At 42.5% G+C, this 18,448-nt stretch overlaps 1 protein-coding gene across 1 annotated transcript in view; it reads right to left on the bottom strand.

Annotated features, from left to right (window-relative positions):
- The window catches only part of LOC124555778 (dopamine beta-hydroxylase), a 149,857-nt gene that overhangs the window by 18,206 nt on the left and 113,203 nt on the right, over positions 1-18,448 (bottom strand). The window contains exons 4-5 of the mRNA XM_047129829.1: positions 9,248-9,445; positions 1,383-1,467 (exon numbers count right to left, since the gene is read on the bottom strand). Coding sequence (XP_046985785.1) covers positions 1,383-1,467; positions 9,248-9,445 — 283 coding nt within the window. The remainder of the gene's footprint in view (positions 1-1,382; positions 1,468-9,247; positions 9,446-18,448) is intronic.

Genomic DNA, 18,448 nt, shown 5'->3' on the forward strand with positions numbered 1-18,448 from the left:
ACGCAAACGCCGCTGCTCTCGGTCGTTAAGTGAAGCCCGTTGGCCCCTGCGTTGTCCGTAGAGAGAGGTTATGCCCGAAATTTTATATTCTCGGGACGCTCTTCACACTGTGTAGCTCGAAATATTGAATTTCGTAACGATTTCTGAAATGGAATGTCCGATGCGCCTTGTTCCAACTACCATTCCGCGTTCGAAGTATGTTAATTACCGCCGTGCGCCCATAATCACGTCGGAAACCTTTTCTCGTGAATCACACGGGCACAAATGTCAGCTCTGCCAATGCACTGCCTTTTTATACCTTCTGTACGCGATACTACCGCCATCTATATTTGTGCATATCGCTGTCCCATGACTTTTGTCACCTCATTGTACTTCGAAACACAGAAATATTGGATAACAACAAGAACTGTTAGATACAAAGATTGATAGTATCAGCGTTCATTTTTGTGGCAAAATCCGAGTAGTAATCCGTTCCGAATTTATCAGTTTCTCAGTTTTTGTTCATAAATCCGTTAATGAGCTGGGCAGGAAACCTATTAATTCCACTTACGCACTTCAAACCACCACTGGAAACTTAAACAACTCCTTCGACACGTACACTCGTCATTTGACGTGAACCGAAATTTCACAGTGAATCAAGGAATCCATATTCATTTCATTTGTGGTAGACTCTGTTACCAGTTCGAATGATCGACAAAATTTTGCCATTTATATCTTCTACAAGTGCGGTATTCAGTGAAAGCAAGAATTGCACACATTATTAGTCCCAGACGCGAGGAGATTCTCGGTCAACTGCGTGTAGCCAGAGAATAATAAAGTTTTAAGCGGTTTAGGTGTTGTAACAGCCAAATTAATGACGCGCTATCTACAAAGCAATGTTTCTCATCCTACTTCCTGTTTTAATAATTTCTCAGATTATCTTCAAACTAACGTTGGGTGGCAAAATGAGACAGTGTGCGTTTCCAGATCTAATTCACCGTTTCGTCACGAAAAGCACTCAACGGAAGCACATTATTCTTAACTACAAAATAATGAAAACATCAAACATTACAGTTATCACACATTTGGTTTGAATGAAATGGTAAATTGTCAGATAAGAAGTACTCATTATCATCGGAAAACACCTCAAGTAAAGTGCTACATCAATTTTCCGGCTTTCGTTAGCAGTAGAAAAAGTAATATACACCGTATCAAGAAATGTCGTGATATTTAAACACACCGCCTGACAAAAAATTTAAGTAAGTTGTTAATATTGATTCTTTCTGGAAAATAGAAATGCCAGTTTAATATTTGTACTCAGATTTTCAACAGAAATTCTCTCAGTGTGCCTAACACATAGAATATGGCATTATTTTTCAAAAAGAAATTTTGTCTCAGCTTACCAGAACGTAATTCCGGGTTATTATAATGAACTTCCAGCATGACATATGGATTGAACCCTGGGCCGCCGATCGGAAGGCCTGCTTCCTAATAAAAAGAAACAGGTAAATGTATAGTATTTGAAGTTTTTTTGAAGGAAAAGAAACAGTTTCACAATCTATTGTGCTTGATGTCGTTATAAACTAGACATGGTGCAAACTACAGGAAAACCTTACGACGAAAATATAATGTGTTATTTACAATTTTATTTGTCTAATAATCAAAATAGTTTATTTTCAATCTCTGTAAAATAAATCAGTTATCAACTGAAATTTACTTCCAGGAAAATATAGTGCTGGCCATTAAAATCGACACCATAAGGCAATAAACATCAAATTGTCTTTAAATCCACCGCATGTCTGCATATCCAAAAGATTAGCATCTCAGTGCGCCCACACAAAATAGAAAAGTAACGCCAACTACATGCTTCATGTAAGGAACGATTACGCGGCGGGTTCCACATTCAGAGATAGCATGTGAATGTTGTTTGTTTTTTAGAAGATTATGTTATGTCTCATGTAAGAAATGAAAACGTCTACCAGCCCATGTCGGAATTCTACAGCGGCAGGATCGTGGCCTACTGAGACTGCAGGTTATCGTTTCGCGATGTTCCTGATCGCGTTTTTCGAGATCCCACGACTGTCATGCGAGCTTGGAGTGTATGACCTCAGGAGGTGATCCTCAACGCCATGCAGGATCGCAACGGCTTCGTCCAACTACCACGTGGGAGGACAGACGTGTCGTTTGCTCAGCTGTGCAGAATCGTACAGCCACAACACGTTCCTCGAGTCATCAAATTAGCTTGTTTGCAGCAAGACGAGTATTTACATGGGCAGTGCGATGACGTCTGGAGCAGCACTAACTGTCACCATGGCGGCCAGTGTTGCGGTTTCCCTAGACTAGCGCCCGAGAGGTCAGACACATCGTCCGCTCGGCCGTGCGGGATCCTACAGCCACGTCACATTCCTCGAGTCACCAGATTGGTTTGTTTGCAGCAAAGTGAGTAACCACGTGGACAGTGCAACGACGTCTGGAGCAGTACGAAATGTCACCACAGCGACCACTGTTGCGGTTTCCTGTGACACGGCTGCAGAGAGAGAAGTGCGACAACAGTGGTGCGTCCAACGACGGCATTAGGCACAGGAGTGCCACTGTATCGTCTTTTCAGACTCTGTCCACTACTGCTAATGGCATGCATGTATTTCTTCCCTTGCTTTTTCCTTATGATACCCCTTCGATTCTTACGTCATCTGTTCAGTTAATTTATAACACCCTTTTGTGGCACCAGATTTCAAAAGCTCCCAGTTACGACTTTTTCAGTTTTCCCACAATCCACGTTTCGTTTACGCAAAAAAAAAAAAAAAAAAAAAAAAAAAAATTGCTCCAGACAATGTAATATTAAACGTTCGACGATTAAAGATATATGAAATAATTTCTACCATAGGTACGAGGGCTATTCGGAAAGTAATGAACGATAGGTCGCGAAATGGAAATCACAGTGAAAATCAAGACTGTTTTATTTGCAACGGTTAGCTACACTTTCCAGCTACTTTTCTACACAGCCGCCGCTCAGACTTAGACATCTGTCGTAGCGTTGTACCAACTTTTCAATTCTCTCGTTATAGAAGACAGCCGCAGGTGGTACGGGACACAATGGACACAGGTACGAGGCGGAGAGTTCGCAGATTTCTAGTGGGGCAGAAAGTTCGCAGGGCGGAGAATTCATACATTCCGTGCAGCGACTCGTCGACCGAGAGCATCCCAGACGTGCTCCATGGAGTTTAGGTCTGGAGAACAGGCAGGCCACTCTATTCGCCTGATATCTTCTGTTTCAAAGTACTCCTCCACGATGGCAGCTCGGTGGGGCCGTGCATTATCATCCATCAGGAGGAAGGTGGGACCCACTGCACCCCTGAAAAGGCTGGTGCAAAATGACGTCCCGATACACCTGACCTGTTACAGTTCCTCTGTCAAAGACATGAAGGGGTGTACGTGCACCAATCATTATCCCACCCCACATCATCAAACCACGACCTCCATACAGGTCCCTTTCAACAGCAGTATCTGGTTCCTGGTTCACGCCAAATGAAAACCTGGCGAGAATCACTGTTCAGACTATACCTGGACCACTGTTCCAATGACCATGTACTGCGTTCTTGACACCAGGCTTTACGGGCTCTCCCGTGACCAGGGGTCAGTGGGATGCACCTTGCAGGTTTTTGGGCGAATAAACTATGTCTGTTCAGTCGCCTGTAGACTGTGTGTCTGGAGGCAACTGTTCCAGTGGTTGCTGTAAAGTCCCGAGCAAGGCTACCTGCAGTACTCCGTGGCCATCTGCGGGCACTGATGGTGAGATATCGGTCTCCTTGTGGACGTCCCGTGCTGTAGGGCCTGGGCACGTTTCCTGTCTGCTGGAATCGTTGCCATACTATTGAGATCACACTTTGTGGCACACGGTGGGCCCGTGCTACAACCTGCTGTGTTTGACCAGCCTCCAGTCGCCCTAGTATTCTACCCCTCATAACGTCATCAATATGTGTTCTTTGAGCCATTTTCAACACACAGTCACCATTAGCACGTCTAAAAACATCTAAACACTTACTCGCTGCAACTTACTCTGACATGCACCAACACACCTCTGTGTATGTAGACTGTTGCCAGCGCCACCGAGCGACGACCGCAGGTCAAATGCACCGTATGGTCATACCCTGAGGTTATTTAAACCCACAAACTGCCCACCAGAGCGTTGTTTCACCATGTATCAGCATTATCCTGAATTTATGAGTATTAGTGTATTTGTCCCAATGAAGGATGCACTCCACGGGAAGCAGTATGTGGATGATGGGGAGATTATTGATGCAGCAAGACGTTGGCTCCGACGTCGACCAGTAGACTAGAATCATGCAGGCATACAGGCCCTCCCAGTAAGGTTGATTAAGGCCGTCACACTGAACAGAGATTATGTTGAAAAATTGGTTTTGTAACCAAAAGAGTGGGGAATAATACGGTGTATTGGAATCCTGAATAAAACGAACCTGCTTTCAGAAAAAAAATGTTGCATTACTTACTGAACGTCCCTCGTATGTAGGATCTGTGCCTCGTTTACTGAATTCTGGCCGTAAGTAAATACGAAACTGAATTTCTCACCAATTTTTGGACCGTTCTGAAAACAATACCAATGATGTTTAGCGTTGCTCCACCTACTGATGCCAGTAACGAAATAGCGAGCAAAGGAGTGGGCGAAGGCCGGTGGCGCTACAACATGTATGGCACATTCGTGTTCAGATACAGGGTAGGTAATGGGCAGTGTTTCCTCATACAGAAAAAGGATTGTTCTTATTTATTAATTTGCAAAGAGTAAAAAAATAAACTATTACTTGTGAACAGATAAGTCTACTGAACGAACAGGATAGGAGAAATGAGAGAAGAGTCCTGAATTGCAAACATGAAAGATCGGCATTCTTTAGGACAGTGCACATTTTCACATAGGTCGTCAAAAAAGGAAATCGGAGAATTAGAAGTAGAAAATGTTGTACAATCAGCCTTCTCGCTCTACCCGCCATATTTTGTATCCACTAACATCCACTTATTACCAAATCTAAAGAAAGAGGAAGAGTTCTATGACATTGCAATCTCATAGACCACTAGGGATTGTTCAGCTGCCTAATTGGAAAAGGTTTTCTTCCTCCTTGCACAATAGCTTCTTCCTTAGCTGGGTGTGAGGGTTGTGGCTTAATCGTATCGTATCTGTTGAGTGTGGTTGACTAATGAGTGTATAGTGTGGTGGCATGTTTGTGTTGTGTGATGAAGAGAGAAGGGAAAGAGTGAAATCCAGCCTCGGTACACAGTCTATTTCTCTCGCATAGCACGAACGTTATGGCTGGGCTTAACGTGCCCATCCGATGGGAGGACTACCAACGGCAGTTTCACTCACATGCCTTCACTCTATGAGAAATTTGGAATTTTTAATTCCAGAAACTGGCGCAAGAGATGTTTATCAGTCTGCCACCACCTCTCCATTTACCGCCCAGTTTCTTGCACCACCAGGATTCAAACCGGCTACCTCCAAGTCGAGCACCAACGTACAGCCATGCGTCAGTGGCTTCGTCTACAGAGTGGAGTAGCCTACGTGGAATTTGTGACTGAGAATCGCTTGGTCTGCTATGGAGCGTTTATAGGAATCATAGATAGATATTTTGCAGGGATCGAATCAACTCACTGTAAATACGTTGGCTAAAGTGCAGTAGTCTAAAACGAGACTGCTTCGAAAAAAATTGTATTTTCCCTAAAAAATGTAAAAGTAAAAATGTAATGTCGTATGGAACTGTTGGCTGGGATATCCCACGGGGTGGGTTCAGCCAACTGTCTGGAAAGTTATTCTTCCTCCGTGCACATGGGTCCTTTTCCTTGCGGATGTGTGAGAGTTGCTGTTTATGTCCATCATTACAGAGATGGCTGTGGGACCTCGGAGGTCCCTATCGAATTTCAAATCAAACATCTGTCAGCCGTCTAGTTTCCAAATTGTTATTTTATTGGTCTACCAGTTTCGACGATATATTACGCCATCTTCAGGCCCCCTGACCGATGTGTAGGAAGGTTCCAACCTCGGTTCAGGTCAAAGTAAGGACCAGCATTCAAAGATTGGTATCCGTAGGTTTCTGCTTGATACAGCGATCACTTCAAGCGTCATCTGCCAACTGTTTGATAAACTGGTTTGAATGTTTATCTAACCAGTCGGCAGATGATGCTTGAAGTGATCGCTGTATCAAGCAGAAATCTACAGACACCAGTCTTTGAATGCTGGCCCCTATTTTGACCGAAACCGAGGTTGGAACCTTCCTACTCGTCGGTCAGGGGGCTTGAAGACGGCGTAATATACCGCGGAAATTGTAGCCCAATAAAATAACAGTTTGTAAATTAGACTGGTGAAAGGTTTTTGGTTTGACATTCGATGTGAGAGTTGTATCGTTATGTGTATTTGTAGAGTGTAGGTGAGAGTAATGGATGCGTGCATAGTGTAGTCTCATGTTTGTGTTGTATGATGGTGATGAGAGGACGGAGTGAGTGAAACCCGGTACCGGCACATAGCACACTCTTCTCAAATAGCACCAAGAGGGTCGCCGAGCTTAACATTCCCATCCGACAGACGGAGCACCATCAACAGTGTGGCATGCCTCACCTCATGAGACGCTGTGGAGAGGTTTGGAATTTAATCCACGACATTGGCGCAAAGACTGGTGATCAGGAACTTTATTCCACCACCTCTCCTTCCCCTACTTGTCAAATACTGGCAGTGAAAATCTCTTCCACCACCAGGATTCGTACCGGCTTACCTCTGGGCCGAGTGCAAACGTACAAGCGAGCTTTAGCGACCTCTGCTACGGAGATGTGTAAAGGCAAAAATTATTCACCGTCAGGTCAAAAACAGTCCACCTTGTCATCAAATAGTATCAGCTGAGTCCAACAGTTATGTTCTCAAACAAGGAAGGGAGGCTATGATTCACTGCATAGTCGACGTTGAGTACGTTAGAGGCATAGTACATGCTGGTACTGGACAAGACCAAACAAATAAATATATGTGCCATTTAGAAACGAACCATCCCGGTAATTAGCTTAAGTGATTTCGAGAAATTACATTAACCCTAAAACTGTACCGTCGGACGGGTATTCAAACCCCGCTTCTTCAGAATGCGTGTCCAGTAACGTAACTACTTAACTGTTTTACCCATTTCCGTTTCTCAAACAGAAGGAGTCAAGGAAATTAACTATTTCACTCATCAACAGACTGTTGCTGTAACAAACCTCAATGGCATACTTCGTTCCCTACTATGATTGGAACATCAGTGGTCAGTAACAATCAGTGACACTAGCTGAGTTGCGCGTAAGGCCTTTTTTATGTCGCGAAGGTATCATTATCAAAATGGCTCTGAGCACTATAGGACTTAACTTCTGAGGTCATCAGTCCCTTAGAACTTAGAACTACTTAAACGTAACTAACCTAAGGACATCACACAAATCCATGCCCGAGGCAGGATTCGCACCTGCGACCGTACGGTCGCGCGGTTCCAGACTGTAGCGCCTACAACCGCTCGGTCACCCAGGCCGGCTGTGTCATTATCCAGTTATCTATGATCATACTACAGTACTGGGGCATTTTGTGTGAAATTATTCCCAAAAAACCTCTACACTAAGCTACAATTTTGTTATAGTAGAGAAATACCGTCAGCATCTTTCTATTTTCCTCCATTTTGTTTCCTGTCTAGGAGATCTGGTCTCTTTAATGTAACTGGAACTTCCTAGGGAACTGTAATGCAATGTTCTACATGAGTTAAGGGTAACTTAAGCTCAAATTAAAGAAAGAAAAACAATTCATATCACCAGTTCAAAGCATCAGCTGGATCGAAATTATGGATTGTATTAGCAATTTAATCCTTTTTTAGCAGTGGTTCTCTACGAAAAAACATTTTTTAAGTCGAGTACCTAACTTATCAGTGGTGTGACAACGAAACCGTGACCTTTACTGGTAGTTTCAGCCACCAACGTCAGTACTCGATATGTAATACCACACAATTACCGTCTTCCCTGACTTTGAGATTACCGTTATAGCCCATACTTCTCATGTGTTCCGCTGTCTGTAATTTGTTTCTTGTTTGATGACTATACATTTCCGAGAACCTCACTGTTCATGGTACGAGCTGACTAATCTTTTACTATTACTTTTTGTGTGCCGCAAGCATATACTTCATGTCAGATTTAGTCTCGAACAAGAGAGTCACGGTGGTTTCAGCGTGTAAGCACTTTTCTCAGCCAAGGAATCATGGAATCTGGTAGCTGTTGACCGGACCAGAGACGTGCTCTATAAGCCACTGGATGACTTATCAATTGATCAGAAGTCAGTAACCTCCGACAGTCACAATAACAGTAAAATAGTGCCACTGAGGCATTTCTTTAATGTATCTGTTGACAATGGCAGTACAGTGTTCAGCGAAATTAATACAGAAGATAGAATGAGTTTGACGTAGTTTATAGTTGATGTCATTGCAGAGCTTAAAGGGGCATCAAAATGTCAGGACCAAACCAAATACTACGCATCATCTGTTACAAAACATACGTTCCACAAGATAAAGGAGTAAATACAGATGCAGATACCCCCATCACACCGAATGGACGAGCCAGACATGTGGTGGAGAAAATGTTATACGGGGTACCACAAAAAGTGAACAGTCCCTGGTGTACCAGTGGTTTAGCTCTGAAACCACGTGTAATATAAATGCTGTAAAACAATTTTTTTCAGGAAATGTATTCGCAATTGCGAATAAGGACAACCATCAGCTGTATAACGGAATGTCGAGAGTGAATGTTTCTATCAGACCGGGACTCAAACACCGGATTTCCCGACGAGCCGTCGCATTACCACTAGGCTTTCTGAGCACACTCCAGGGTCAGACCAAAAGTTCCATATGTCGTCAACCATGTGTGTATAACCTGCACTCGTACATCCATTACGTATATTCCTGCACAGGAGAGAGATTTTAATTGAAAGTCACTTTCCTGGAGTCGGCGGATACATACGATCTTACGGTGCCTGTGTTGTTCAGAAGTACGATGCAATGTTCAGAAGTACGATGCAAGAAGATGACATCGTACTTTGGAACAGCACAGGCAATGCTATATTGCACTTTCTTCAGAAAATAATAGTACATATGTTAATTTGACATGTACTTGATTGTACCTATGTTACGAAAATAATAATCCTAACAAAGATTTTATTGCTGATAAGCAGAGGTTTAATATGTATAACGTAAAGAGGGGTATTTGGATGACATACCTCCGGATAGGTGAAGGGTAGGGCTCCCATAGCCCAGGCGGCGAGAACCTTTTTGCAGACGGCGGTGGACTTCGGACGTTTCTCGTCCGTGCAGGAACCTTGATACTCAGGGATTTGCTCCTCCGGTGGGGCCTCGCAGTGGAACACCTCCATGTGATGCACTAGCGGCTCGTTGCCTTCTTGAATGACTGCTTCATACTGCAATCAGATTAACTTGAAAGTAACAGTACCACATTACACAACTTCGAAGATTGGAGTCGTATATTCCATTGTCGACAGAACGGTGAAAGTGTTTCTGTTTATGGTACGACTCTTGAGTAAACTGAAATTTTTGTGAATTACATAGCTTTGTATAAAATACGTGCATGTATTTTACAGAAGGATTTATCATTGTAATACACACATTATTGGGTTTCCAACTTTTATGACAATTTCCGCTTGTCGTTATCCATCAAACAACTAAAGTTACGTTTATAAAATACTGATACGTTATTTTCCTCTGGGACTAATTAAGGGGCACAGCCAGGCAAGGGACTGAGTTGAACTTATCATTGACTCACGGATTTCACATGTGATGCATTTTTGTCTAGTGTAGTCCCTGAGTACATGTTTACTCAACGTGGTAACCCGCACCATAAGCACAGTAAATGGGTAGGAAACAGCGCTCTACCGGGAGACTTTTACAATTACGGCATAGGGAAAAACCAAAAATTAACATTATGTGTCCCAAATTAATAACTTCTTCCTCTTCCGCTTTGAATTAAAAGCGCAGTCTTCTTGCACTCTCTTATGGAATAAGGATACATGAGGTATCTGGCAAACTTACCTCTCGGCCCGTTTGATACTTTTCGGAGTAAGCAGAAAACCATGCCAGCGTTGATTTAGACATATCGAAAACTCTCTCATTTAACATCCCTACTCATCCATAAGAAAAGAAAAAAATATATACAATACATTTAACATACAATGGCCGCTAAAACAATTAACAAAGTTCTTGAAACTCCTATTAATGCAATGAAACATCATCCCGACAGATAACTTAACATTATGGCAATACTAGAGTACTACATTGCTCAACTGTGTTCACATATCGACTGTTCAAAAAATGTGTGTGAAATTTTGTGGGACTTGACTGCTAAGGTCATCAGTCCCTAAGCTTACACACTACTTAACCTAAATTATCCTAAGGACAAACACACACACACCATTGCATATCGACTGTGCTACCCTCTCTTTGTCAGCTGTATTATATAGAGGGCATAGAAATTGTTAATATTGTTAGATGTCAGAGCTTTACGATATTATACACTAGAAATAAAATTGTATAGATGAAATATCTTAAATGATTTAGCTGTTCAGAAGCGGTGTTATCAAGTTACGATGCAGTAAACGAGCTAAGAAAATCTCATTAGTCGAAGGATAAAGCTCTTTTTTACAGGATTAAAGTTCTGGTTTGATGTCAAAGAGAACATTCTATACATTCAAATACGGAGGGAAGCAGCTTATGCAGTCGAAACTTTGGTTGTGGTAGAGCTATATGCAAAGGGAAAATACTCAACTTGTTGCGCTCTGAGAAACGAATGATCTGCAAATCTGGAAAATAGTTCGTAAACACGTGATTAAATGCACCACTTAACAGAAAAGCCTATGAATGGATGAAAAGACAGACGCAATACTTCTTACACCGTTGCCACAGTAATTCGAGGGACCAACAACAGGTGAACTCGTAGACAAGAGTACTACAGATAAATTGAGTGGGACGTAAAGTAACAAATTTTCTTCTCATATAAAGATTCTCTAAGTTCCTACTGTGCGTTTAATTATTGTGCGTCGGGCCAGATAAAATATAAATATACAAAAATTCCATTGACTGGAAAGAAAAGCGTCCGTAGACAATCGTTCAAGTATCGTCGGAGAACTGCTTGCTTCAGGTTTGTGTTTAAAAATATGCTTTTAGTAAGTGAATGTGTGTGTGTGTGTGTGTGTGTGTGTGTGTGTGTGTGTGTGTGTGTGTGTGTGCAGACACAATTTTTCAATATTTACATAGATCGAGCACTTAAGGGACATAACAAAGTTTGAAGAAGAAGAAGAAACAAGTTTCATTGTTGCATACAAAGTCATCGAAATTTTGGACTCATCTGGTTTAGAAACGCCATTGGAAACGTAAACAGCAGTGATATGTTCCGGATTCAAACCATGGCTCTCCCGATTTGCAAGCCAGCATTAATCAGCTGCGTGAGTCAGATATTGACTCGCTTAGAGGATTGATGTCGAAACAAACTAAAAAGGGTAGCTGTTTCTCTAACAAAGATGTGAAACATCTTCTTATAGAGTCCTGGGTGTTCATCTGAAACCTATGACATTAACGAGGAAGGACTGTTGGCAAAACCAGCATCTGAGAAGCAAATCTGTAAAAAGTAGATGGTGATTATGAAATTTTAATCGACTTAATAAACAGCCTTAAGTGACTCAAAATTTGCCATGACGTACGATATCACAAGAAATTACTGTAGTCTGTAAACTCATCGTGTCTGTTAGGATAAAATGACTAGAAATCTCCTAGTTAAATATCTCAATGATTTGAAAACACGGAAAACGGTGGAGTCAGTTGTTTAGACCCTGTGACATCTACATCTTTAAAGTCAGCTGTTCGATAAGAATGGGAAAAGGAATCGGTCTTGGTCATCTTACAAAGAATCGTTCCAGAATTGGACTGAAATTATTTTGGGAAACCACGGGACAGCAAATGAGGATGACCGAAAGACGACTTTAACCCTACTCCTCGTAAAAACGTGTCCAGTGTTTGAAGCACTGTTCCGCCGTACTCGGTAATCAGTAGAAAGACATTCCTTGATGAATATCAACTAGGTGTCAGAAGATAGTAAAGTCGTGAAACAATGCTTAACACGAGGTAACGAAACTTTCAAGTTTTGCTGGATATCCATACGCTGCAGCACGAAGTTTGAGCCGATCATATTGGAGGAGATAGTATTTTAAAAATAATATCATTTAACACCATAAGTTGCTGCTGAAACTATTTTTAATAAGCGCCCGGTTTCCGTCAAATGACATTGTTGAGCGCAGCCTGCATTAAACTAGAGTTAATGACGTTGGACGTAGTTTGAAACATTTTATAGACTTTAACGAGAAGAGTGACGCCACACATCTCTAAAATGTTTCACCCTACGTCTGCTGATCGATTATATTGTCATTTACGTATTCTATAATTTAGAAATATGTTTACTCCCTATACAGTTTCTAGCCGTCATTTCAACGTTGAGCTTCTTGCTTGACGTCATTGTATTCCAATATACCTCTTGCTTTTAATCCAGATTGTGTTCAACAATGGTCCCTGATCGAAACTGGCCGTTTATTCAAGTCACTGAAGAGTAGCTTATGGTTTACATGATGTCGTTTTTAAATTTACCAGAGCTTTAGAGCACAACAAACAGAAAGTATTTTACAGTAAATACACGGACGGAAAAAATGCGACACTAAAAATAAGTAATGTAGAGTAATGAAATTTCAGGAATACATCCGTCTAGGCAACACAACACTGCAGGACCACAGGTTAATGTAAACGCGAGATAAGCCATTGCAAATGTGAAATGCTGGTACATTAATAACCAGTGTAACCGCCAGAGTGTTGAATGCAAGCAGCCGGCCGCGGTGGCCGAGCGGTTCTAGGCGCTTCAGTCGGGAACCGTGCGACTGCTACGGTCGCAGGTTCGAATCCTGTCTCGGGCATGGATGTGTGTGATGTCCTTAGGTTAGTTAGGTTTAAGTAGTTGTAAGTTCTAGGGGACTGATGACCTCAGAAGTTAAGTCCCATAGTGCTCAGAGCCATTTGAACAATTTGAATGCAAGCATGCAAACGTGCGTGCATTGCGTTGTACAAGTTCCTGATGTCAGTTCGTGGGACGGAGTTCGAATCCCGTTGCACATGATCGGTCAATACAGGGAGGGCTAATGCTGGTTGTAGATGACGCTGGGGTTTTCCGATGATGTCCCATAAGTGCTCGACTAGAGGCGGATCTGGTCATCGAGCAGGCCAAGGCAACATGTCGACACTCTGTAGAGTATATCTGGATACAACAACAGAATGTGGGCGAGCGTTATCTTGTTGGAAAACTACCCCGGAAATGATATTCATGACTGGCAGCACATGAGGTCGAATCACCAGATTGACGTAAAAATTTGTAATCAGGGTGCCTGGGATTACCAGGAGGGTGCTCCTGCTGTCATAAGAAATCGCACCTCAGACCACAACTCCAGGTGTAGGTCCATTGTGTCTAGTACGCCGACAGGTTGGTTGCAGGCCCCCAAGTAGCCTCCTTCTAACCAACAAATGGCAATCACTGGCACCGAGGCAGAACCAGCTTTCATCAGAAAACAGTAGACTTGCACTCTGCCTTCAGTGAGTTCTCGCTTGACACCACTGAAGTTGCAAAAGGCGGTGTTTTGGGATCAGTGAAATGCACGCTACAGGGCGTATGGCTCGGAGTTGACTTTAAAGTAGCCGATTTGTGACAGTTATTTGTGTCACTGTAGTGCCGACTGCTGTTCAAACTGCCGCTGCAGATGCAGTACGATGCGCCAGATCCATACGCTCAACACAATGGTCTACCCTCTCGGTAGTGCTATATGTCAGTCGGGAGCCCGGTCTTCTTGCAAGCGGACATTCTCGTGACCACCGCTACCAGTACTCGTGTACAGTTTCTGCATTCTTGCCAAGTCTTTGTTCAATATCGCAACATCCAGCTTTTCGTAGTCCTATTACACGACCTCGTCGAAACTCAATGAGGTGTTGATAATGGTGTCTTTGTAGCCTTAAAGCCATTCTTGACTGACATCAGCTCACCATGTACAATCTCAAAGGTACTTAACCCTTACGACAGTTACAGCGTGTATTTAAAGCAACCCTGATTTGCATTCTTATCGTGGAGGTGTTACTGTCACTTTGATGTGACTGGCGAGAAATTTGTATAGACATCATCTTTCAGATGGAGAAACACGCCTACCAACTTTAGTTTATGTCGTACAACTCCTTTTTGGTGCTGCGATGTTTTTCCGTCAGTGTATTATAGTCTCAGGCTATAGTTATCACGTTAGTGTGAGTGAACTGAACGTTGCAGACACTACACAATATGTAACGCAGGGGGCAATGCAACATTAATCCTGTTCATATGCCGGTTACTTCTACAAATACACAGTAGTGATATGAAGTATTGATTGAAATCAAGCCAGTCGGAGAATGCATTTCAAAAGAATGGTAATTGTCTAGTTAGATAACAAACACTTCAGTGCATTTAGAATGGCGACCACAGACTGAGATAAAGCATTTTAAAAGCTGTCGCATTTCCATAGAGATTGTGGAGTTTGCTCCGCATCATAAAACAACAAAACGAAAGGTGGTAGTTAAATATGATAAGTGCTTTCTACCAAGTGCATCATAATGGGAGTCGAAGTAATGGCTCAAGTGTTAGAATATACGTAGGAAAAGTGAAATAATTCTTACGAGAAAGAAATATCAGGTACATCATCAGTGTTCGTTGGCTGTTCTTTAATCCTGTTTGTAATGTCTTAAATGTATTCACAGCGGACTATGAGATCAAGGGCTTTGAACGTAATCAGATAGCGATAGGTCAATATGTGTATTGGGATATATCCCGAACGCAAGTTGAAAGATGTGAAACGTCTTATTGGACGTAACTGAGTATAGCCGTCACTTTCAGACAGTAAGAAATGCCTCAGTGCCGAAACAGAGATGATATGTGGAGCGTGACACGCAGGACGCGAGAGGACGAGCGGTGAGTGTGATGATCCGTCCGGATGCGAGCACTCTGGCAGTTAGGGCGCGCTAATGGAAGCTGAATGGGCGCTGCAATATACGCCTAATAGACACACCAATTCTATGGACCTACTTCACCGGCTGTAACCTAGACGTATGCTGCAAGCCCCCCTGCGCCATGTTTGCTCCCCTGTTTCTTGGATTATTATTTCCCACAACGGCAGTATCCCTAAATCAAACAGGTTATTTGTCATCACATCTACTACATCTACATCTAGACACTAGAAACCACCTTACGGTGTGTGGCGAAGGGTACTTTATGTACAGTTGTCACTTATCCTTCCCTGTTCTCGTGGGAAAAATAGGTGTTGGTAAAACTTCTTGTGACCTCGATTCTCCGTAATTTTACTCTCATGAAAAAAGGAAGATTAAAGTTTAACGTTCCGTCAACAGCGAGGTCATTAGAGACGGTTTTTGTTTTCATGACCTTTTCGAGAAATATATGAACGTGATAGTATGTGGGTAACTCCCCTAGGGAAGTGTGCTCTCGGAATTTTAATAGCCGGCCGAAGTGGCCGTGCGGTTAAAGGCGCTACAGTCTGGAACCGCAAGACCGCTACGGTCGCAGGTTCTAATCCTGCCTCGGGCATGGATGTTTGTGATGTCCTTAGGTTAGTTAGGTTTAACTAGTTCTAAGTTCTAGGGGACTAATGACCTCAGCAGTTGAGTCCCATAGTGCTCAGAGCCATTTGAATTTTAATAGTAAACCACACTTAGATGCTCCACACCTCTCTTGTATCGTCTGCCATTCGAGGTGGACGAGCTTCTTGGTGAAACTTTCGCTCTTAGTAAACGAACCGATGACTTACGTGCTGCTCTTCTCTGGATTTTATAGTGTAAGTGAAAGTATTTTACTCGTCCAAGGATCATTTTACAATGATACAGAAGTTATCAACCTAACACAAGATAAAGATAAGTCATGTAGGGTAGTCAGAAACAGTCTGAAAAGCTTGTAAGGGTGTTACAGGGTAGGTCGTTTTGAGAAACAATTATTAAGAAAAAAATTAGATATGTTGCTCCGTTTCCTAGATAATTGTCATTGAAGTTAACCAACCAGGCCGTTGCGCGAGCAAATTCAAGCGGCCCGCCAGAGAGGGTGCTACCAATCGTGTTCTTCGGTTGGTTTCCTAAAACAGACCAAGAGAACGATACAAAAATTGGACATGGGACGGTGGAAAGGATCGAACCTGAGCCGAAAGCTGAGCAAATAGCTCAAATGGCTCTGAGTACTATGGGACTTAACATCTGAGATCATCAGTCCCCTAGAACTTAGAACTACTTAAACCTAACTAATCTAAGGACATCACACACATCCATGCCCGAGGCACGATTCGAAACTGCGACCGTAGCAGTCGCGCGGTTATGGACTGAGCGCCTAGAACCGCTCGGCCACCTCGGCCGGCGAAAGCTGAGCAGTCTCGTGCGTTATCATCTATGCTATGAGGACACCTGACACTATTTGTGTCTGGCGGGCCGTTCGAATTTGCGCGCGCAGCAGCCTGATTGGCTAACTTCAGTGCTAATTAACTCAGAAACGGCGCAAGGCACTGAATTTTTTTTCTTAACGATTATTTCTCAGCACACACTACCCTGCAACACTCTTACAAGCTTTCCAGAGTATTTCTGACCATCCTGTATACAGGAGGGGTCAGGACAGGTTGTCAGCCACGGCCTTGTTGAGGGAACCAAGCCTGAAGTGATTTACAAAAACCACAGAAAACCTAAACCAGGATGGCCAGCCAGAGCATGAGCCTCGATACACACGAATATGAGGGCAGTCTCTTAACAAATGCACCCCCGTATTTGGTTTAGACCTAGTGTACAGTTATATTATGTTTGCACATGTTCGAAGCAAGTTTTCTTGATAATGCAAGACATCAGACATTGTAAGTACATTTAGTCTCTTCACGCGGTTCACTACCCACAGCGACATACAACTGTAGATATCTTTACGTTCATGACTACGCCGCCACGCCTCTGTCGTAGCTCCACGTTTATCCCTTCTGCCTGTATCAACAACTGGTTTAGACTCTGAACTCATAAAAAATGAGACATTGGTATTACGCACAAGTGATAACTTTTTTTATTATGAAATCACATTCTAAGTTCTGTAACTAATCCTTACTGTTCTAGTATACAATGTTTATGATGTACGATATGAGCGCCTTCTTAGATAAGTGTATTTTAAGCATCTCTTTCGACTCCTTGGGCAAATTATTATTCAGTTTTAATTCCCGATAGAAAATGATTTTCACAGACTGGTTGTGACATATTTACTAATGTTTTTCCGGGTGTGCACAACAGATTTATAGGTGAATCTGTTTCTTTCATCAATCTCATTTGGTAAGGGTTCCTGGCTGATGAGCATTATTGGTCGCACGAGAATTTTGTAAATTTCCTCCTTCGTGGGTGGGCTACACTTCATCTACATCTACGTCTACGTGATTACTCTGTTATTCACAATAAAGTGCCTGGCAGAGGGTTCAATGAACCACCTTCAAGCAGTCTCTCTACCGTTCCACTCTCGAACGGCACGTGGGAAAAACGAGCACTTAAATTTTTCTTTGCGAGCCCTGATTTCTCTTATTATATCGTGATGATCATTTCTCCCTATGTAGGTTGGTGCCAACAGAATGTTTTAGCAATCGGAGGAGAAAACTGGTGATTGAAATTTCATGAGAAGATCCCGTCGCAACGAAAAACGTCTTTGTTTAAATGATTGCCACTCCAATTCACGTATAACGTCTGTGACACTATCTCCCCTATTTCGCGATAATACAAAACGTGCAGTCCCTCTTTGTACTTTTTCGATGCCATCCGTCAATCCCACCTGATGCGGATCCCACACCGCACAGCAATACTCCAGAATAGGGCGAACAAGCGTGGTGGAAGCAGTCTCTTTAGTAGACCTGTTGCACTTTCTAAGAGTTCTGCCAATGAATCGCAGTCTTTGGCTGATCCCATCAACTGCTCCTCAACCGTTTAATCAAACAGTAATGAGTTTTTCCGCCTATTTGAGAGCAAAATATTACATTTTATATGATGAGGATCAACCGACAATCCTCTATGAAGCGTCAACTATTTACAGCTCTTCCTGAATTTCACTATATTTTTCGATTGTTGTGAATTTTAATGCCGAGTGTATCGCAATTAACAGCGATAACGGACACGGATGAAGTATACGATAATTCAAGGAAAAACGTTCCAGTAAACACATGGATTCGCAAACAAACTGTTTGTTGGATAACTGTGTCTAATTGAAGTCACGACTGATTTCAGTATGTAATCTTCTCCAAGTTAGTTCAGATGTATCTTTTGACATGTACATTTTTGGATTAAGACCCAGTTCA

Source organism: Schistocerca americana, chromosome X (genome assembly GCF_021461395.2).
Source record: "Schistocerca americana isolate TAMUIC-IGC-003095 chromosome X, iqSchAmer2.1, whole genome shotgun sequence".
Taxonomy (NCBI): domain Eukaryota; kingdom Metazoa; phylum Arthropoda; class Insecta; order Orthoptera; family Acrididae; genus Schistocerca; species Schistocerca americana.